General features: G+C 38.1%; 1 protein-coding gene across 2 annotated transcripts in view; it reads right to left on the bottom strand.

The window, feature by feature from the left end:
• Window positions 1-3: 3 nt before the first annotated feature.
• The window catches only part of snrkb (SNF related kinase b), a 26,886-nt gene continuing 3,868 nt past the window's right edge, over window positions 4-23,021 (bottom strand). The window contains exons 1-6 of one of the 2 annotated variants that reach the window (XM_077210480.1): window positions 21,776-22,070; window positions 14,964-15,641; window positions 6,418-6,559; window positions 3,746-3,958; window positions 3,537-3,653; window positions 4-3,382 (exon numbers count right to left, since the gene is read on the bottom strand). In XM_077210480.1, coding sequence (XP_077066595.1) covers window positions 2,197-3,382; window positions 3,537-3,653; window positions 3,746-3,958; window positions 6,418-6,559; window positions 14,964-15,552 — 2,247 coding nt within the window. In that variant the 5' untranslated portion in view covers window positions 15,553-15,641; window positions 21,776-22,070 and the 3' untranslated portion in view covers window positions 4-2,196. Of the gene's footprint in view, window positions 3,383-3,536; window positions 3,654-3,745; window positions 3,959-6,417; window positions 6,560-14,963; window positions 15,642-21,775; window positions 22,071-23,021 lie in introns of those variants that run through there. The other variant, XM_077210481.1, reaches the window with a different exon arrangement.

The following is a 23,021-nucleotide window of genomic DNA, read 5'->3' as shown; positions in this document are numbered from 1 at the left end:
AAGGACAGTTTAATCAGTTTTAATAAATAAATATAAAAATAAATTAATCTCATTGAGACAGTCATAGTTTTAGTAAGGGTCAATGGGACTATAGACAAACCAAAATCCAACTGTTGTGAAGTGATTACAGATGCTTTTAAAGATGGAGACCCATATCAAATGAGTAACATCAAAATAATAAGAAAAAAAATGCTGATTATGAAAATATAGTGCACATCTGGCTTTTATATCGCTCTTCCAACCAATTGGTTTAGAAGGTTGTACTTACAAAACATCGCAGGTCAGGATGGTTCCTAGTTCCTAGTTTAAACTTTGTATGGGAATGAAAATTCAAATTTCACGTTACATAGATGTAATTTAACCCTCGATATCTCTCCCCAAAGCACCTTCTACATTATTACATCTATTCTTGTGCATTTGGTCAAGCTTATTCGTGGTCCAAGATATTGCAAAAAAAAAGAAAAAAAGTGTATTTGACATTTGCATTTACATTGACTACAGTATGACAAAAAATAATGAATTCAACAGTGACAGGTGTACTATGTATAGCACAGAAACTTACGAACATGTGAAGTGACTGAATAACTTTGACGTCCTTTAGAGTACCAAAGTAACAGTAACCACAGTCACACCTGCTATCTAAATGTTTATGTGATTGTGTTTAGGCTGTTTAGGAGGTAAAAACAACAGTAACCGCTAGCTTCACTCATGCCATTGCAACATACGAAGGCTGGATTTTCTCAATGTACATTTTAAGCTAGGCTCAGCTACACAATTTAGCTTTATGATATCATACAGCTCTTCAAACGTATTAATCTAACAATATGATCTTTGTCTATCATCAAACTAGTGTCAAAAAAGTCGCTACGTTCATTGAATAGGTGATTCTAAAATGGAGGGATTGAAATGTTTTGTATGGATATGGTGCAAGGGTCAAAATACAACATCATACCAATAACATAACGTTAAAAAAAATATATATATACACTGTACATATATGGATATTTCAAAGAGCTTATTCCCATACAACATATGTTAAAATGTACCCAAAGGCAAATGATTAAACAAAAATAGATGGTCAATGTTATGTAATTAATCTCACTCACATATCTCCTTATGTAAAAAAAAAAGATATGTCTTCGTCACCATCTTTCTAAAAAACCCTTGATAACTCTAATATTTGATAAAAGCTTCATAATATTTCCAAAAATTAGCAGTTTTAAAACAAACTCCAAAGTACAGCTCCAGGAAGACCAGTCTTCAGTTTTTGTGTAACATTATGTCCATTTCACAAAAAGTCTCTAGCTATAATCTCTCAGAATAATCTCTGTTCGAGCCCTCTCTGTTTTTTTGAAAATATATCACAGATATACTTAGCATCTTTCCCTGGTCAGTCCCCCAGCTCACAAAATGCTAATGTTATGCTAAGCTGTTCTCATTTAGCATGCTTTCATAACCATGCTCCCAAACTGTCACTGTTCACTGTATCAATGTGGCAAACTGTTCTGCTTCCTGTCCCACTGCCTGACAGTGAAGATGCAAGCTAACATGCTAGCACGAGGATTAGCAACTTCATCAATGCCACAGCATGCAACTCCTTCAAAGTTCTGCGAGTAAAGAACGTTGCCTCACAGTCACCGGCAAAAACAACCCAAATGAATGACTAAAAACTTGTTAGGACTACTGTACTGACTAAGTGGCTAGTCCTTGAGCCTAAATGGCCTCTATTGTGATTGTTCACCGTATGTTCTTGTGTTGCCTTTTTCTGTGTCACTGTGAAGAATGGTCTTCAGTCACTCGTTTAGTGATATCACTAAACTCTGTGGTACACTTAATGTGGTTAAGATATTACAGTGCAAAATTACAAGTTATTGAATTAAAGCTTCTATGCTAGCAAGACATATGCTACTTCTAATAAAATTCTCTGAGATAGCACAGAATATAGTGAGCAGTGTCAGTAGATACAGGTGTTCATATACACAGCATTGCCAAAAGGTTAACTGTCTTACAGGAAAGCAGCAATGAATGCTGGGTAGGGAAAGAAAATAATAATATACAATTAGTAGATTGTGTGGGAAAGCACCTCTGAGGTTACAGTATGAGGTGAGAACACACTTGTTCTTTTAGTGTCCAGTAAATTGCAGATATTTGAGGGCTTCTCATGCCAATTTGTTCTTTGATCTCAGGATCCAATCTCTACAAGACATGGCAGCAGTTGTACTGTGCAAATGGTAGAAGCTTCTCTTTAGAGGTGGGCTGGATGTTGAAGGACAAGGCTTTCTCACAGAGCGGGAACTGTAGCAGACGTTCTCGCAAGTTCACGTTCTTAACCTTGCTGGGATCGGCCCGAATAGCAGAGTCAGTACTTGTGTCCCTGGTTCCCTGGAGGCCTTTCTGAGGTTTAGGTTGTACCTCCTCAGTTTTCTCGACTTCAGCCGCTGTCTTACGCATCTCCACCCCATCGGGACCCGGGTCTACACAGTGGTTCCTTGGCAAGGACCTCGGGGAACCACAAGGTGTTGACACCACCCCAACCTCGAGCAGTCGAGATTTGGCTAGAGTATTATTGTTATTTTCTAGTGTGTCCTTTGAAGGTTCACGCTGTCCCCAGCAGCACTGTACAACATCTAATGTGGGAGCTGGTGGAGGTCCATCTATATTTGGATCTTGAATCTGTTCTCCCTCTTGCTCATCTAAAGACAAGCAAGGGTGGGTGAAAACCTTCTTGCCCCTTCCTCTACCTGGTTGTTCTGTGTGGTTGAACTCTTCCACATGGGCTTCAGTCTTCGAGGGCATCTCTACCTGATGTTCTACGGTGCCAGAAGAGACGTTAGAGACTAATTCTGAAGGCTTCTTCGGCTCTTCTGTGAATTCCGATCCTTCATCAAGTTCCTCCTCCTCGGCCAGAGTTTCACAGTTTCCCATCACCTTACTTGACGGCATCCCTGTTCTCCTCTGAGTCTCAGATTGCAAAGATATTCTAGAAGGTTTCAATGGTAGATCTGTCGAAGGAAACAGACCCAGTTTACCAGGTGCCATCTCAAGCTTCACCTCATCCTTGTTCTGCTCCTTTTCATCATCCTCATCCTCTTCTTCCTCACAGATCTGCTGTAAGGCTCCAAGGCTCTTGACAGTAGGTTGGTCTGGAGGTAGAGGGCGCAAATTGAGGCTCAAGCATGGAGCTGTGCTGCAAAAGTCACTGAAGGAGTTGTCATGACGGTTGGGTTTGGGAGCGAGCAGGTCCCCAGACTCGCTCACACCACGTCGGACATAGCCGGAAGACAGAGAGCCAAGAGGCGCTAAGGGACCCATAGGTGCTCCTCTTAGCGTATCAGTTAGGGGCACTTGGCTCACCAAGTCCAGTGGTTCCGACATGGGTCTCCTGTAGCGGGAGGAAATAACAGTACTCAGTACAACGTCTTAAGAACCTTAAGGTTCCAAGGGTTATGTGGTAAGATTAGATCCACCACATAAGAAGATAAAATACCTTCAGAACCAAAATTATCCAAAATATGTTTAAGAATACTGGGACTTACGGTGTATGTCTTTGTTCAGGAGTGAGACTTGACTGCTCTTGCTTCTCTCGAAGGAGTCGCTCTCCCAGCAAGTAGTACGTGGCTGTGATGTGGTTATATCGGTCAGACTCCAAAGCTCTATCACACAAACATTTATTTATATTATTACCTTGTATAACTGAATTCTGGGACCAAAAGAAAATATCCAAGAAGAATAAAGAGATACCCACTCCTGGATGGCATCTCGGTCAGCGATGCTGCCACTGGTCATGGCCTGGAGTATGAACTCATGCTCTTCGGGTAATAAACTGTGGTGGGAGGTAAGAGGGGCAGCTGTGTATCCGGCAGGCGAAGGGTCAACACCTTGCAACCAAGGGTGGCCCTCTATCTCTGTGAGAGACGCCCGCTTAGCAGGATCCCTTTGCAGCATACGTGAAATCAAACTGAAAGGAAAAAAAGAAAATGAGGGAGAGAATGATGAGAGATTGTTATTCCTTTTTTTTTTACCAAAGCAGAACTAGAACATCAGACACGACCTTCTGTGGGGGGAAATAAGAAAAATCCCATCATCTCAAATAGGCTTGATTTTGTCACCCTTCATCACACTTGCCTCCATCTCACTTCATTTCAGTCTCACTCTACTTGCAATTTTCATACTTTCCTTTTCTAGCAATCTTAATAAATATTCTCTGCCTGGCTGACAGACGATGATTGCACAGACGCATCTTGCCATCAGAGGAGACGGATTGAAAAGGAAGTGCTTATCTTTCTGCTGATTAATATTCATGAGCACCTGCAGAGAATTGGTGCTTCAGTGAGGCGAACTGAAAGAATACGGTATTGGTTGGAACATTTGCGATCCAAGCTTGCTTGTGTATGTGTGAATTCACTGCATCCAGCTTGTTTATTAAGGGCATTTGAGTGTTTTATTTCACTGCGGTACTGGCACAAGTTCCTGCATCTCACATAGCTGACCAGCAGGGGGAGATGTTTTCCCTTTCAAAGTGTTTTTTTTTAGGTCTCTGAGTGTTTATAATCCTACATTCTCCATTGCCCTTGAGTTGAACATCAGTGGAGTCTCTTGATTTGTTTAACCTCAAGACCTTAAATAGCCGTGAGGAAGAAGGGTGGAAAAAAGCAAGCTACGGATAAACAGCAAGATGAAAGTCTGCCTAAAGACACAAGTGTTCTCCTCCTCAAAGAAAACTCTTCACATTAAAGGAGGCTTTTGATTGTGGTGGAGATCATGTGACCCAGTCACTATGTTTGGCTGTGCAGTCAAGCCCAGATGTCTAACACAAACTTGTACGCACACTCTTGCACAATTGCCTGATTCAGACCTAAACTCAAGCCTGAGAAGCTGTTGCTTTGGGGATGTTCTGACTACAAATAGCCTGGAATAAACCCACTTAAAAATAACTCTGACAAAAGCCAGCCTTGTGTAAAGATCTGGTCACTTTAGAGCTGCGGTGAACACACTTAAAAGCAGCCTTTTGCACCTTTCAGAAGTAAATTGAGATTGGTTTGTGATTTATAATTAGGTTCCTGAATGTGAAATATGATGTCTAATAGGACACAGAATTGTACATACAAATGAAATGAAAAGAAAGGTGTTTTTAATAATACATGTTATTTTGTTACAGAAAATATTTTTAAAGAAACAGAGTAGCACCTATACAAATATATATTTACACATTTTAAATGAAAAAATAATAATTAAAAAGATATTATTAAGTTATCTGAAAAAATGTGGTGGACCTTTTGTAGTTTTTATTGGTAAAATATAAACCATTTTGACCATTTTAATTTATAGAAATAAGTATAATAATTTGAGGAAAAAGTATTCTATATGAGGTACGTAACAAATAGTCATAATTAGTCAAAATTAATCATGTAATTATGTAGTTTGAAAGCATTCATGTGGCTCGATTTCCTTTCAAGTTCAAATTCCAAATCACACCCAAACCTTTTTAAGAGCAGTACAATATTATGATTCAAAAAGTGTATTAAAGCATATCTAATCCAACCGGAATATCTAGTTAAAGCCCTCATGAGACAAAATGAGGGAGTTGTCTTGATCTGTTACTCTCAGTATCCATCAGCTGGCCCAAGGATGCAATTTCTGTGTGTCTGTCATAACTTGCTCCTAAATCTAACCTCCAATAACATTTGCGTCATTTAAAGAGCCACAAACTGTGATTGGCTGCTCCAAGCAGGTGTAAACAGATAAAGTACAGTATGTTCATGTGCTTCGGTCTTCGGTCTACACATAGGTATGAAGTTTGGCGTGAAAGTGGTACAAACTGGAGTGCGTGTTTGAGAGGCATTTGAGAGGCTACATCCTGTCAGTTCTCCAAGGAAAAACAAAACAGAACACAAGCCTGTGTTACAGTGGCACAAAGCTGTCAATGACATCTTAAATCTTGTTAATTTAACTCAAACATGTTTTTGTGGGCATGAGTCAGATCAGCATAAAACTCTTACTGTATTACCAGGGTCATGTTCTTGGTAATGGTTTTTTTTTGTTTGTTTTTTTGAAATAGTGAACTCTTCAGCACCAGATTGGGAAGAAAAGTCTATTGATATATGAAATCAGGTGCCCCTGAATAATACAAGACTTGTTACATAATGGCGTACTACTATCATGATGAGTTTCTGGAGTTGTATTTTTGTCATGTTTTCCAGTGAAATTCCCAAGATAACATTGTTCTAACTTGTTTTCGAAGAATACGTCTTAAATAAAACAAGAAAAACCATTTGCCAAATGGGCTTAGAACATTTTTTAAGCATAAATTTAGTAAGCTTTGTACAAATGCACAATAAGCTCCAGCCTTCTGGATTAAATCGGAGAAAGCTGTATACAGTATTAGTTCATGTGTGCAAGCTCAGATGACATACGTACTCTTTGCATTCTGGAGAGATGTGGTTGGGCACAGTGTAACGACAGTCCATGATCATGATGAGGGTCTCGCTGTCGTTGGCCTCCTGAAAGGGTGGTTGTCCACACACTAGCATATAGAGGATTACACCCAGTGACCAGATATCTGGAAGAAAGACAATAACAGACTTAATCTTAAATCTATTTGCCACATTTATTGGTTTTAAATATCGCAATCTGAGATATTTGTAATATCTGAATTTTTAAAAATCAAACTGTTGTCAGAGTAAATATTTACATCCCTAGAGAGAAGCGTAATTGGATTCGTGCAGAAAAGAGGAAGAAACATGTCAAGGGTTTTATCCAACAAAGAAGTGCCCACATGTGACACATGCTCACACTATCGAAACCAACCAATACACACAAATAAACACAAATAAAACAGAGCCTTAACCTCTCCAGCAATTCTAAATACTCTCACTGTACATCCTCAGACAATATTGAATTAAATTAAATTGAATGTCCCTGATATTGTTTTCCCATCCAACTCTGTGCCAACTAAGGATCCCAGGAAGTCTTAGAGAACATCATGAACCAATACCATAATGAACGGGACATAAAAAAGTTTGAAAAGTAATAGAGAGTCCCACAAGAGACGTGTTTGTTTTGGTGGCGTACTTTTCCACGGTGGACTTCCAAGAAAACAAGCTTCCTCTTTTACTTTTTCACTTGTGTGCGTGTGAACACAAAACAAGTATAAATATGGGTGAAGGTTTAGGCCTTGCTCTATTAAGTGAGATTATTTTAAAATAATAGGATCAGTTTAGATTCCTTCAGTCAGATCCCTCATATTATATTCATAACATTTCATTTAACCTTCGATTTCTAAAGGAAAGAGTACCGAGAATGTGCTCATTCATAGTTTTGGTCTAGTGCGCTGACCTGACTGGGAGTTAAATGCGGCTGCTGTATTCTTGGAGGTCCATTTTGGCGTATACAGAAATTCAGAAGTGGCTAGAGGACAAATGCTAACGCTAATGCTAAATGCTAATGCTATTTCTACTGTGTAGTTGCAACATGGGATTGGAATTCTAAACTTGTTCTTGGATCAGTGTTATTTTAATATCACTGATATACTATTTTAGCTATTGTTAAGATTTTTAATTGGATTTTATTTTAAAATGTTCTGTTTCAGTTAAAGTTTTAGTAATTTTGTTTTGCGTTTTTGTCAATATATATATATATATATATATATATATATATATATATATATATACATACATATAACTAATATATATTAGTTTTAGTTCATCATTAATAATCATCATCATCATCATCAACAACAACACTATTAATACTACCACTGCTAATAATAAACTATTCAAATTTAGGATTACTTTTTAGTTTCAATTTTACAAGGAGTAGTTCACCCAAAAATAATTAAAGTTAATTTTGTTCCTGTTCTTAAACTTTTCCATTTAAACGGCAACTTCAAATCTGACATGCTGGTCTCAGTGTGGTGTGTGTGTGTTCCTGGTAAACCCTATGGGGACAAAATGTCCCCACAATGATGGCGTTACCAGAAATCTCTGACCGTGTGGGGACATTTTTGGTCCCATGAGGAAAATAGCTTGTAAATCATACTAAGTGATGTTCTTTGACTAAGTAAAAATGCAGAAAGTTTTTTTCCATAATGGGTATGGTTTAGAGTTATGCCATAGAATATAAAATTTGTACAGTATAAAAATCATTATAATCATCATTATAATCAACATAAAACACTGAAACCCAACATTTGTGTGTATAAAGATGAATTGTGTGTGAAAGAGCATGTACTGTGTGAACCAGAGCAGAGAATCAGCGTGACAGACAGTCCTGAGAGACAGCAGTGTCTTTAACTGCTCTGACAATAACTCCTCTCTTCTGCTCTCTGTACTGCGTGTTCTTCCACAGATACAGACAAACAGACACGAGTGCTACAAATCTCGCGCAGCCACACCACACACGTGCATGCAGGATGTTATGTAACATATTATTTCTTTTAGCACACTCAAATGCTCTAAATATACATGTGATTGGACATCAGATGAAACATGACACCAAAGGTTTAAATTTGATCAAACAAGTGCATTAATGTTCTAACTAAAACTTAGTTTATTTCAAAGTACTAAACCTGTTTCTTTAAATGATAAAGATAGTTTATGATAATTATCAAACATAACCTACTGTATGCAGTTGTTTCTTAGAAACTTTGTAAGAAACATCTGCCTTAAGAAGGAGTGTGAATGTGTGGAGGTGACCAGACAACTTTATTTCTTTCAGCATCAAGTCTCCATCATCATAATGAACTCTTTATGCTGATCTAGGGTCAGTGCGACTGGTTAGTTTGAAGTGCAGCACACCCCTATGTGTGAGTGCTGTGACTGCAGTTTACACAAAACAGTGTAACTGACAAGGAGCGGGTTTGTGTTGAAATGTTTGGAAACTCTGAATCTTTAAAATATTCGAATTTTCTAATAAAATTGATTGTCAAAATTCTGGATTTTTTAATGTTTTTGAAAGAAGACTTACCAAGGCTCTGTTTTTTGATTAATTGTGAAATATTCCTACAATTGAAAATAAATGTTTGCTCTTTTAATATATTTAAAAATGTACTTTATTCCTGTTATGGCAAAGCTGAAATTTTAGCATCATTACTCCAGTCTTCAGTGTCACATGATCCTTCAGAATTCATTATAATATGCTCAAGAGTTGCTGCTCAAGAAACATTTCTTATTATTTTAAATGTTGAAAAAAGTTGTGCTGCTTAATATTTTTGTGTAAACCGTGATATATATTTTTTTCAGGATGTTTTGATGAATAGAAAGGTCGAAAAGAACAGAATTCATTTCAAACAGAAATCTTTTGCAAACATTATACATTTCTTTACTGTGACTTTTGACCAATTTAATGTGTTCTTGTTGGATATAAGTAGTAATTTCTTTCAAAAGAAAAGAAAATTGCACACAAAGCAGTGTAAGATAGCCAGTTTGTGAAGGTGTGTGTGATATCTTGGAGTGTGTGTGTGTTTGTGAGATGTCACTGAGCCAGTCTCTCCCAGCTTATCAGTCTCAGAACATCTCAGATCAGCACTGTCAACAACCTGAATCCTGATGACACTGAGCTGCTTCACACACGGTACACACGGTAAGCCAGATCATGAGGACATTGTAATGTCCATGTGAGAACAATTTGGTCCCCACAAAACCTGTACTTATATGTTGTGTGTGGAATATAATAGAGTGGTAATTAGAGCTGGATTAGAGTCGAGCAGTTGATAACAGACTATGAATAAAACCTCTGACAGAGCTAATGGACATTAAGCCATCCACACACAAAGACACAGGCTCATGCATGAACGCTAAAAAAAATGTGCATAAACCCTTCTTTAATCACATGTTTAAATATCAGATATCAGTTTCTACACTTTCTCATCTCTCTCTCTCTCCTGCTACGGAGGTTAATGTCATCAGCTAGCCAGCCTGTGCCCAGCAAACTTCAGGAGCTGAGTAAACTACTAGTCAGCGGGCCACATGGTCAGCCGACAGGCACTGCCGTGTGTTTAGAGCTGCTAAAATAAACAGACTAGCAGATGGAATGTATCCCACTGCACAATAACATAACATAATTCAGGTACAATGCAAGTGCAAGCCAGGAGCTTTTTTATTAAGTCTGTTTTTTGTGCTAGCAAAATGTAATTAGCCGGCATTTTATCTTAAAAAAGAAAAAAAGAACAACAAAGGCTGTTGTGAATGGAAGTAAGCTAACTAACAATATAAATGTGCATTATAATAAAGAAAAATAAATAAGCTTATCAAAAGGGAGGATAAAACACTTCTCATATCTATTGTTGTTGATGTCAAATGACTAGGGCTGCATGATTTTAGAGGGAAAAAAATCGAATTGAGATGTTTTCTATTTTGTCCCCTTGATTTATAAATAATGGGAACAAATTAGTAAATCGTCCACACGATTTAGCAAATCGAGGGAACGAAATAGTAAATCATGCACACGATTAAATCTTTTTTGCAAGTCATGTGCGGGGCTCCGTAGATCATTTATCAATATGACTAGAAATTATTATTATTTTCAGCCTTTGTGATTTGCTAGTCGCACTAAACCATCTCATGATTTTGGTTTTATTCCTTTTGCAGCCCTACAACATGCGTCCAATTCTACAGTATTTTATGCAAATGCACCTGTGTGAACTGGTAGAAGCTAACCAAATTAGCCAGAGTTTAGCCATGGACGAGTTTTGTGACATGCCCTCATCTTCAAAAACCATAAATCAAACAAAATCAGGAACCATTGAGAGTCAGATGAACCTGTGTCACCCGAACGTATGTAGCCTGAATGTATTCAGGCAAATATGCTAACTGCTAAGCTACAGCTATAGCATAGCAGCTCCATTGCTTTTATGTCCATGTTTACGCTTCATTCTGACTGATAAAGTAAGTTAAACATCTGTAACTCAGTCCTTATCTGCTCTAGTTCTATCGCTTAGAGAAAGATGAGACAAGCCCTCAGGTTCACACGCCTCTAGCGTCCTAGCATACGTATGTGTGTGAGTATTGTCTCCTCTGCACACTTTGTTGGGTCTCGGCGGAGGCTGACCCACTTTGTGCAGATCTAATCCTGGCACAGGCATCCTCTGTGAGAATTACTGTCCCACAGTCACATGGTGCTCTGGCGGAAAAAAAAATATATAAATATGATATTAATAATGTTAGAGCAGAGGGGCGGAAAGGCACACATGGCAGCTCAGCACACATCTGTGCTCTAGAAAGCCCTAGTGAACTGGAACGAGAGAAAGACAGTGAGAGAGAGACAGACAGGTTCAGTGTCTAAGCAATGTTAAGCTCAAGTGGCCTCTGAAGTCTGTCTCTCACTCTCTATGTCTTCGTCGTACATTGTGTCACCAGCTTTGTGACTCACATTTTGTTCCATCTTTCATCATAAGCCTTGAGTTTTTAAGACAGTGTGTCAAGTTAAAAATAGTTCAACTTGCAAAACACGTCTCATATCCCTACATTCTGTTCTATTCCTCTGCACTCCATCCAACTATTTTTGAACGCAAGAACATGAGCTGTGTGAACGGACACTAGGAAATGCATCAGATCAGGGTCAGGGGAACCCAAAACCAGCCTAAATATTCACAGTTTCCCTAAGATCAAACAGTCGACTGATCATTCAGGCAAACTAACTAGTAGTTTTGAAAATGTGTAGTTTTGCATGTATAACTAGAATCTATAAATCAATTTATGCATTTTTGAAACTAAGAATCTTTCAATCTTTGAAATCTTTAATATTTGAAACTACAAATCTTTAGAATCTATTTTAATCTTTGAATCTATGCTGAATTTATGAATATTTAGAACCTTTAGAATGTTTAGAATCTTTGAATCTATAAAGCTTTAAAATAATTAAAATATTTAAATATTTAGAATCTTTAAAAACGGAATATTTTCATCTTTGGAATCGTAAAATGTGAAATCTTAAAACTATGAATCCCTAGAATCATTGAATCCATGAAGCTTTAGAATCATTCGAAATTTTGGAATCTGTAAATCTATTTGATTGGCATTTGATTATTTGAAATGATTCATCTTTTTGATTTTTGTAATTTATTAATCTTCAAACCTTTAGAATCTTAACTCTTTACCCGCCAGCGTTTAAAAAAAAAAGAACGTCTGGATCATATTCAGAAAGTATGATCAAAACAGATGGAGTAGATTGAGTCCATCAACACGCCCAAAGCTTGCTCGGTCCTGTACCTCGTCCTGGGTCGACATTTCATTCGGTAATATTAGGCAGTTTTGATTTATATGCGTTTTAATGTTGATGATCGCATTATTTTACATATACATATTCTTTCATATGCTATCGTTTGTTTTTGCTGCTTTTTGCCTGTGTTTTGATCCAGAGATTCAGTACTCTTTCAGAGGATGCGTAATAGCGCCCTCCTACCGTATAACAGTGAAAACATTGAAAGCCGGAAAATTTAGTCAATGGCGGGGAAGCTTTGTCTCATAAATAACGGAAAATTCCGTCAAGGGCATGGTAAGAGTTAGAAAACTGAAATATTACAATGAATGATTCTAAGATTCTAAAGATTTTTTTAAATTCTTAAAAGAGCCTTTAGAATCATTCGAATCTCAGAGCAGGGGAATGGAACAGTACTGTACATCTGTGCTCTAGAAAGCTCTACTTAACTGAAACAAGACAAGATAGAGACAGAGAGACAGAATGATTCGTGTCATTCCAGTAACTCTTCATCCTCTTGTCAGAGTCAATGTTAAGCTCAAGTGTCCTGCTTTTGACCCAGTCTCTCTCTCAATGAATCCGTCTCTCTCTCTCTGTACTCATCTCTCTCTCTCTTTAAATCTGCTTTCTTTTCATTTCTCCTCAACCCTTTTTGTCATACATTGAATCTCCAGAGCTTAATAAGGTGACTGGGTCTGAACAATAGAATGGAAGATAGATAGAAAGAACGTGAGTTCACAGTCAGCCACATTCATCCTCAAAACAATTTTCCGAGACAAGACACAACATTACAGCAAATATGAGAAAGTTCCAGACCAAAGCACTGCCTGACACAACCGAAAAATGTATCGCAGGCAGCAGAAACATTTTATCTCTGTGGTTGAACGATATGGGTTTCTTTAATGGATATTGCTAATGTCAAAATGAAACAATTTTTGTTACCAATTTCTCTATCGTTAATTTTCAGGACATTCAATATGAATTTGGCACTCTTGCAGATTTGTCGTAGGGATTCTGAATGCAGTCAGTTGAGTCCAGAGCCGGCCCGAGCCTTTTGGGGGCCCTAAGCAGAATTTGATTTGGGGGCCCCATCCCACTACGCGAAGTCACCTGTGCTTGACGATTATTGACACAAATGTCACGCAATAATGATACATTATAAATGAATACAGTGAGGTTATGTATTAATACAAAATAAATACTTGATAAAAAATAGATGCCTACTTAAATAAAAAAGTTTTAACTTTTAATTTACTCTTTTACTAACTCTTTGAAACTTCTTAAAACAAACTGTCTCAAAACATATAAAATAAATTATTTGCAAAAAATAATGAAAAAACTGAGAAATCAGAAACATAATAAGAGCAAGGGTTCAACAATGACAATTATTGTTGAAAACTGTTAAAATATTATTATCATTTCTCAACTTTTTATTATTATTATTATTGTAACAGACTTTGTTGGATGGTACATGACAAAATCCAACAAAGTCTGTTACTATAATACCGGTAATGATGTACTGGCGCTCGTTGTATGTGTGTATGAAATCTACTTTTCCCCTCTGGGCTTGCCGTAGATAGGAATGGGTCGTGCACACTTGGTACTGGAGTGTCGTCGGTTTTTGGAGTTAGTGATCTGATGTTTGGTATAATAAAGTGGAGAAGAGTTCAAACTGCTAGGTTTATTATTTATTCAAACTGCTACCCTTACACCTAGAAGGTTAAGTTCCCCTGCGGCTATTTTCTCCAACTTAAACCGATACCGTGACTACGCACAGTTGCGCACGAATTGTCTATGCACTCGCGAGGTGTCTAGAATATGCGCATGACTTAAACGCTGGCAGACACAGCAGCAGTTGTTGGCAGGTATATTGATCATGAAATCAGAATTTTCTTGTCTTGAATTATTCATTCATTCATTCATATTCATTCATTCATTTATGTCACTTGTTTAAGTCATCTAAAAAAAAATTTTTTTTAACTCGATTGGGGGGCCCCCTGGTGGCCAGGGGGCCCCAAGCAGCCGCTTAGTTCGCTTATGCCTCGGGGCCGGCCCTGATTGAGTCATGTGTTGGTCTGACCTGACTAAAATCTCCTTGCTTGAACCCTGCCAGGGCACAGATGTGCTGTTCATTCAGTAGATTTCCACTCGGCAAACCGCAGCGATTAAACCCAGAAGTGGCACGTGGGGAGAAGAGAGGGGAAGATCAACTGCGAGAAGAGAGCGAGGCGACCCGGCGTTCTTGCAACACAAACAATGAGTTTAACGCACAAGCTCATGAACCACTACAATTTAATCCCTTGCCGGATTAGTTTGACTGCACTGCATGTAAATGAAAAGTCTGAGTCCAACAGGACCTAATTTAGCATCTGCTGAGATCTAATTGACTGACTGAATATAACAACACACTTGGAAACAGATAGAAGAAAAATATTAAATGTTTGAAACTATGAATCTTCAAATCTCTTATGAATCTCTTATGAATCCTTAGAATATTAAATCTTTCAATCTTTGGAATCTTAAAATCCCTGAATCTTTGAAACTATGAATCTTACATTCTGTTATTAAAATCAACAAATCTTTCAATCTTTGGAGTGACATTTATTGAGAATTTGGCTCTCATGTGAATTTGCTTCAGGGATTCTGAATGCATTCTGATTGACTGGCTGAATAAAACAACACACTTCGAAACAGATAGAAGAAGGGAAACTGTGATACAAGAATTTGTAGAAGGTGCAATTTCCAAAAAAATAAGTTTCATCACTTACCCACTGCAGGAGCATCATACTCTTCGCCTAGCAGTATTTCTGGGGCGGAATATGCAAGTGAACCACAGCTGGTCATCAACATTGTCCCAGGCTTAAAGTGGTTACTGAAGCCAAAATCTGTTAACTTCACCGTCCCTTGCTGCCTGAAGAACACCACATTCTCTGGCTTCAGATCTCTGTGGACAACATGCAGACGATGGCAGTAGGCTATCGCACGTACGATCTGCGCAAAGTGCACTTTCGCCGTGACTTCGGCCACCCCGCCTTCGTGATGCAAGATGTAATCGTACATGTCACCTCCATCGCCCAGCTCTAGGATGAGGTAGAGCTTGGTCTGTGTATCGATGACCTCATACAGTCGCACTACATTGGGGTGCTGGACGAGTTTCATGCAACGAACTTCTTGAAGCAAGTGGCCAGTTGCTAAATCGTCAAGCTTGGTCTTGTCAATGACTTTGACTGCTACTAGTTGGCCCGTGAATACGTGACGGGCTAGTTTGACCACGGCGAAATGACCTTTGCCCAGGGTGCGGTCTAGATCGTATAGGCCGGCTATCTTGCCCTCGTAACCGCTTTTGGTGGCAGACATTTTGGATCAAGCAATGGAGGTACAGTTGCAGGGCTGGGCTCTTTTACGAAAGGGAGCTGAAGGAAACTGGGACTCTACTGAGACATCACCTGTGGAAGCACAAAAGAGAGAAAATGACAGTGAGAAAATGACACAAAAACAGCGCACCCCCTGCACATAGTTGTTAGTGAATTTGATCTCATATATGGGGAAAATTTATCTAATCAGTGGTGCTTCCTTTTTCCTAAGTTTCCTAAGTTCCTTTTTCCTTACTTAACCTTTACCCACCAAACAACCCCGAAAGTCCAAGCAATTGCAGAGCAACATGCCAACAACCACTCAGATCACCCAAGCAACTGAAAGGCAACACCCTGGCAACCATCCACAACATTCAGGCAACTGCATAGCAATTCCCTGGGCAACCATCCACAGCACTCTAGCAACATACCAGCAACCACATACCACATACCAAACAATCACTCAACATAAATTATGTCAGTAACCATACAGCAACATACTAGAAACCATGCAATGAACTGTAGCACCTGCATAGCAACATGCCATAAACCAATCAGAACATGCTAGCAAGAGCAATGGCCTTAGAACCATTCATAACTTTAGCAACCTAATAGCAAAACCCTAGCAACAACAATGCACTTGTTCACTCAAGCCAGTCCTTAGTATACCTAATACCTTAGTAACAGCCTAGCAACCAGAGCAGTGTTAGTAATCATACAGCAACTCCTTAGAAACCATCTACAATATCCTAGCAACCACGTAGCAACATGTCATCAACCAATCACAAATCATTGGCAACAGCAGAGCAACACCCTTGCAGCCATTCATAATTTGAGCCATCGCATAGTAACACCCTGGCAACCCCATAGCATCATGCCAAAAGCCAATCATAACACCCTTTAAACCAATATCCTAGCAAGTAGCAACCAATCAGAACACCTTAGCTACAGCATAGCAACAGCCTGGCAACCAGCCATGACATCCTAGGAACCACATACCAATGTGCCAACAGCCATTTAGAACAATCTAGCAGCTGCACAGAACTTTAAAAGGTTCTTCTGTGGCATCAGACTGGAAAAGCCTTTTAGGAATCTTTAAGTGCATGGATGTAGTGCTCCTTGTGTTGAAATAGACAGTGCTGCAAATAGAGGCAAACTCCACTTGACTTTCACATTACAGAGGAAGGTGAGTGTGTGGAGAGAGCACAGGGTAAGCCATCTAACAGGTTTATATATTGTATGTTCAAGAGAAGAGAAGTACTGTTGGAATTTGCCTGCATGAATGCCAGACACTGATCTTAAAACATTTCGAAAAATAAATAAAAATTGACTAATTAACCAATTGTCTCATGAGCAAACAATTATTATACCCAGACAGTGCTTACTATGTTGTACAGCAGTTACTTAGCAACAGCAGTTACTATTACGAAGAACTCAAACAAATCCACCCAGTTACTTAACAGAAAACTCCTCAATTATCAAACTGATAGGGAGTGACAATAATCACATGTTCGAGCACGAATATAGCTGTCTATTACAAATTCAGCCATACCTTCAGGTAACATCATAATGCATGCAAAGAAAAAATACATTCAATAGTGCAATTCTATAGGAAGTGATACTGACTGTGACATCCCCCCTATGGTATTAGACACATCTTTTGTAATATCAGTTTATCACATAGTTGCAAGACATATAGCCTATGTGATTAAGAAAACTTATTTCAAACATTGAAACATGAAAACTTAAGGGAGATTGGTTAACACTCAAGCAAAACCAAACCAAACAAAAAGAAACGTCCCTAAAAGACACATAAAACGAAGCAAAAACAACTGTCCCAAAAAGACACAAAAACCCAAACAAAAACAAAACAAACAACAATCCTAAAATTAAATATAAAACAAAACTAAAACAAAACTAAAAACTGTCTCAAAAAGACAGACACACCAAATACTAAAACAAAACAAACAACTGCCCGAAAAAGACACACCAAAACAAATAACCATCCCAAAAAGACACACAGCACCTCAAACAAATAAAAATAAAATAAACAAAACACAAAAACAAACAATCCATAAAAAGACACACAACAGCACTAAAATAAAATAAAAATAAAAAAAGACTACAATAAAATATCAAATAAAATACAATTCTGAAATTAATCTCACAGAGAAATAATTGAGGGAACCCAGATAAAATTTATAAATATGCTCTGATGGAGGGGATACAAAGAGAAAAGTGGAAAAAGAGGGGAGTGCGAGGAGAAAAGTGTATTGGGACTTGGCGTCAGAGGAGTCGGATGACAGGGGTGTAGCACAAATGGTGTAGATCAATACCTGTAATGTGATATCATTATTAGTGTGCGTGTGTGTGTTGGTTTGATGAAAGGAGCTAAATATTTAATGACCAATGATAGAGGTTGAAAAGAATACTAATGCCATGATGCCGATCTAAGACACCTGTGTTAAAAACTACAAATGCACATAAAATTACTCAAACTTAAATCTAATTCTAACACATGAAAATGTTATTATTCAGCAACGATATATTCATATATCACGTATGCAAATATTTACACTCCTCATAGACATTGTATTCGGGTATCTGAATGATATGTGGGGAAAAAGGGAGAATTCAATTTCCATTTACTTTCTATGTATGCAAAAGAGCATTCTCCATAAAATGATATTTTGCGTTCCCCAAATGAAAAGTGAGCTATTCATTTAACAGAAGAGAATCAGATCTGTTTTAGTGTTTGCAAGATCATTATTTTTATTGCACACTGGAGAGCACAACTTTGATGTTTTGTTGCTTTTTGTGAGATGTATTTATTTAATGGCGAGACCGAAAGAGAAACAGAGCCAGATGACAAATGAAAGTGCAAAAACAGAGCTCAAGGATGTAACAAAGACTGGATGGCCTCCATATTGAGGAAGGATAGGGCTGTCCACCCTTTCCATGTTCAGAATCAGCTATATAATTTACAAGGCATGGCAGTATTTCCTACAGGGAGCACAAATGGTGCTTCCTCCTGATAGCGCTCAGGCAGACACCCAGCATCCGCAATTTGGGACGACTCTCACAGTTACACAAAACTCACACATGCTAACACACGCAGGTATGGCATTTCCTCGACTTCCTGCGTCAAGGAGAAGGGAAGCAGGCTCAGCAAGCTCAGCGTTTCTGCGAGAAAATGTCCGCTGCCTGAAAGAGAGATGCTGGGGTCTTTTGTCACCCGCTGCGTGAGACTCAGAAGGAAAACAGACCCCGACTCATTTGTACACCGATACAGAACACACAAACCCGTACGTGGGGCTGTCAGGAGGCACCAGGGGAGATGTGTGAAAGGATGAGTCATCCCGCTCTCTCTTTTGAAGGAGGGAGGGCTGATGGACGAGCAGAGTGAAGAGATGTGAAAGAGATGCAGAGTTGGGGAGAATATAATGGGGTTTCCTTTAGATATGATCTCATCGCCCCATGTTCCCATCATGCAATATTCATGGTGATGAGGTCAGCGTGCTGCAGTGGGAGCTTGCGTGCCTGCTGTGCGAAGTGCATTAACGTGTAGACTCAAACACACACAGTAAAACATTTAAACCACTGGTCTATCGGTAAAATTCATAAGCAACATGCACATATTCCAACTGTTGGTGTCATTCACTAAGTATGCGTAAACACAAATTTGGGCGTGAAATCAGCATACAAACATCAAGAACGTTAATACAAAAAAATTACTCTATTTTACTCTATATTACTAAATTTAACCGGAAAGGTTGTGTGAAAAGCCCTTATATGAAGATGGTTTTGGCGTTTTTTATGCAAACTATTAACCTTGTGTACGAGGTGGGTCATTTAGAATACTCCAAATTCATTAACGATAGAATGAGGTTAAGAATAAATTCATGTGCATACGCATGTGCTGTGAATTAGGCAGAATTTTTTTTTTCGAAAGAAGTTCTCCTGTGCGTACAAATATGATATAATTTATGCAAATTTTTGTGAATGTACACCTAGTGTTCCAAAACGTAGTAATTGTGGAATCCACATGTACCAGATGTGGCCCGGATCTGGGCCGACAGTATGTTGCTGTCTGGGTGCCTAGTGCCTACTGAGGGAAAATTTGCGGTTCACACTCCAGGTCTAACTGCCTCCTAAGTGACAGAATTTAGCCAAAATTCACAGGCAGCGTCAAATCTGGAGGCATGCAATCCCAGAATGCATTGCAACCATATAGTATGTTAGGTTGGTAATAGACTACCATAGTATGTTGTTCCTACTAGTCAATGGGGCCCGAGATCTGTTTGGTTACTAACATTAATCAAAATATCTTCCTTTGTGTTCAGCAGAACAAAGAAATGTATACAGGTTTGGAACAACTTAAGGCTGATTAAATGATAACAGAATTTTCATTTTTGGGTGGACTACACTGATAAAAATGATTTTTCAAGAAATTTCAAGAAAGATTTCAAGAAAAAAACGATGTAATTTACATGAAAAATTTTATTCAGGCAAGAATTAAAAAAGAACTACGTAAATTCTGTATTGGAACTTAATTCAAGCATGTAGAAATGAAAGCGTAAATATCAATGTTATAAAATGAAATAATTTAATGATGACAGAATTTTCAATTTTCGGTGAACTATCCCTTTAAGCCCTTGTGTTTGTCCATTGATTTAAAATGATTTATATAATATAATTATGAAAATGATTTATAAAAAATTACATACTGTTGATATACTTAAAATATCACAATTTTAGTTCTTCAACATACTAATGGGAAACTCAATTGAAATCAATAGCTTTTCATACTACCTATGTAGATCATTACAAATTCATCACTTATAAGGTTGCATGACTAATATTAGGATGCTATCTTAGAAGGTAGCTGCCTATGTAGACAGTAGACAGTGAGGTAGCTTTTTATACTTGTCTCTTTCTTTCCACTTGCCTTTAGTTTAAATTTGAAAATTTAACCTGAAAATAAACCCACACTGTCTCCTATCCTATGTATATTTTCAGTGACAAGAAGTTTGTCTGTCAACATTGAGTGCAAATCTGCTGCGCGGCATGACACGATCAGTCAGTCTGAGGACATTTGTTTTCTACAATGTAGGCGAAACCTGATCTAGGTGACCCGCACTCCCCTCTTGTCCCGATTCCCTCAGGTCTGCCTTGTGATGGAGCTGATGTGTCTTAGGACACTACTGTGATAACAATTGATAGTGCACACACATGCACACTTCTCATTTTCAATCTGAGGTACAAACGAATCACTGTGAAACCCACAAACTTGGTAGTTTGCCAGCACACACACTTGCACATATGCTCACACACATGTACATGCACACAAACAAACACTGCTGAGTCTAGGACTATGGCTGCAAGCTATACTCACACTCAAGTATCTGCAGTGTTGCAGAACATACAAGACCACATATACATATATCTGTATATATCAGATAGACATCAGACCAGCATCCTTTGCATCGCATTGCAAAGAATCTCACTAAGTATTCAGTTTAATTGCCACAAAACCTGTGAGTTCAACAATAATAACTGCTCCTGAATGCATCTCTCTTGTTTATCAGTTTGCATTGTCACAGGATTCCTGCACTTATGGAACAATGCATTTTGACTTTGAACCTACACAGAGCAATATGTTGTTCATTAAATATTATATATAAAGCAATGTGACCCTCAATTTCTCTGTCTCTTTGGATCGTTTTCTTTCTCTTACCTGTGTGTGTTCTTCTGTTAGGTGCCCCTGAATGTCTCCAGGCCTAGGATAACAAAGAGCGGACTGGAGGATAGGGTGACTGCCATACTGAGTGTGAGTGTGTGTGTTAAGGAGAGAGAGAACCGAAATGCAGGCCAGCACAATGCCTCCGACCCAGTGTTTGTCTGCAAACCACATCTTAAAGTCACCTTTAATAATTTATTCTTTCTAATAGCAACTAGTTAATAACCTGTCAACTACATAAAATGACACGAATAAAACAATAGTAGCCTACATCAAATAATTAAAATCATCATTATTAACTATAACACAAACAATAACATGAAACTATTACACTCTGAAAGGCTCTCAATGATCCCAAATGAAACTCAATGGAGTTAAACCCTGCATCTATCCCATAGGCCTATATCAATCCTCACGGGCGATTTCAGCATTCAATTCAACAAATAGTTAAATACACAAAACGCATTTGTTTTCTATAATAACTTACCATATAAAGTGGTAGGCAGCGTTTCATGCGTTTATGTATACGAGCATCCGTTGGAAATACACTCAGCTTCCCCTTGTGTATATTTCTGGAGGCTAAACAAAATATTCGCTTCCCAATATCTTCACACGTCTGCTCGCTGTTGTTTTTATCAATAAATGATGCCCACTGTCCGACCAGGACGAGGCATGTAGTGGTGCGCGCGTCGCTCCGCAGTGCTCGCGCTCACTTCTGCTCTAGCGCTCGAGCGCTCTCCCTCCTCTGACGTCAATGCATTCCAGCTTACCCGGACTTGAGTGAGTGAGGGCGAGAGAGTTGACTAGGCAGGGCCATATGAAATGTTTCTTAAGTCTCAAGAACACTATTATGCAACTGGCTATAATTAGGTGAAGGGACTGAATGGAACAACATCACTCGGATTGACATTCCGCTCATTTATGAGCGATTTTGGTCACTTTAATGTCACAGTATATGCAAATAAGCTGACTCACTTGTGCGCTCTGAACATTCTTGCAATGTATGTAATGAGGAGTCAGACAGGCATATGACGAGAGAAATTTAAGAATTGAAAATGAAAATAGTTTCATTTAGACTTGAAATAGAAAAAACATGCTCCTGCAAGTTTGCTATTAAAAAGTAAATTGTTTCTATACCAACCTATACTGAATGAGCTATTACAATCTGTTTGTTACTAACTGATAGTAAAACATGCTACAATGGAAGGCTGCACAATGACTTGGAACTGGCCTCTCCATATCTGGGGTTAATAATAACATAGACACTGTGGACAATGTGATCCACACACATATTATTATATTAATTAAACAACATAAATGAATAGATGATTACTAAATTAAGAAGAATTTATTTAACTACACTACCATTTTCAAAGTTTTGGGATCAGTAAGTAATCTCAGTAATTTTTAAATGAAATTAATAATTTTACTCAACAAGGATGCATTACATTGATCAAAAGACATTTACAATGTTACAAAAGACTCTCTATTCATCAATGAATTCTGAAAAAAAGAATTGTTTCTACAAAAATATTAAGCAGCACAACTATTTTCAACATTGATAATAATCAGAAATGTTTCTTGAGCATCAGATCAGCATATTAGAGTGATTTCTGAGGGATCATGTGACACTAAAGACTGGAGTAATGATGCTGAAAATTCAGCTTTGCATCACAGGAATAAATTACATTGTAAAATATAAGTAAAAGAGAAAACAGTTATTTCAAATTGTA

This window comes from Siphateles boraxobius, unplaced genomic scaffold (genome assembly GCF_051911475.1).
Source record: "Siphateles boraxobius isolate OS27281-9 unplaced genomic scaffold, OSU_SipBor_1 65, whole genome shotgun sequence".
NCBI classification, from domain to species: Eukaryota; Metazoa; Chordata; class Actinopteri; order Cypriniformes; family Leuciscidae; genus Siphateles; species Siphateles boraxobius.
Note: the sequence above shows the minus strand (reverse complement) of the source record. Positions and strands in the feature narration are given on the sequence as shown.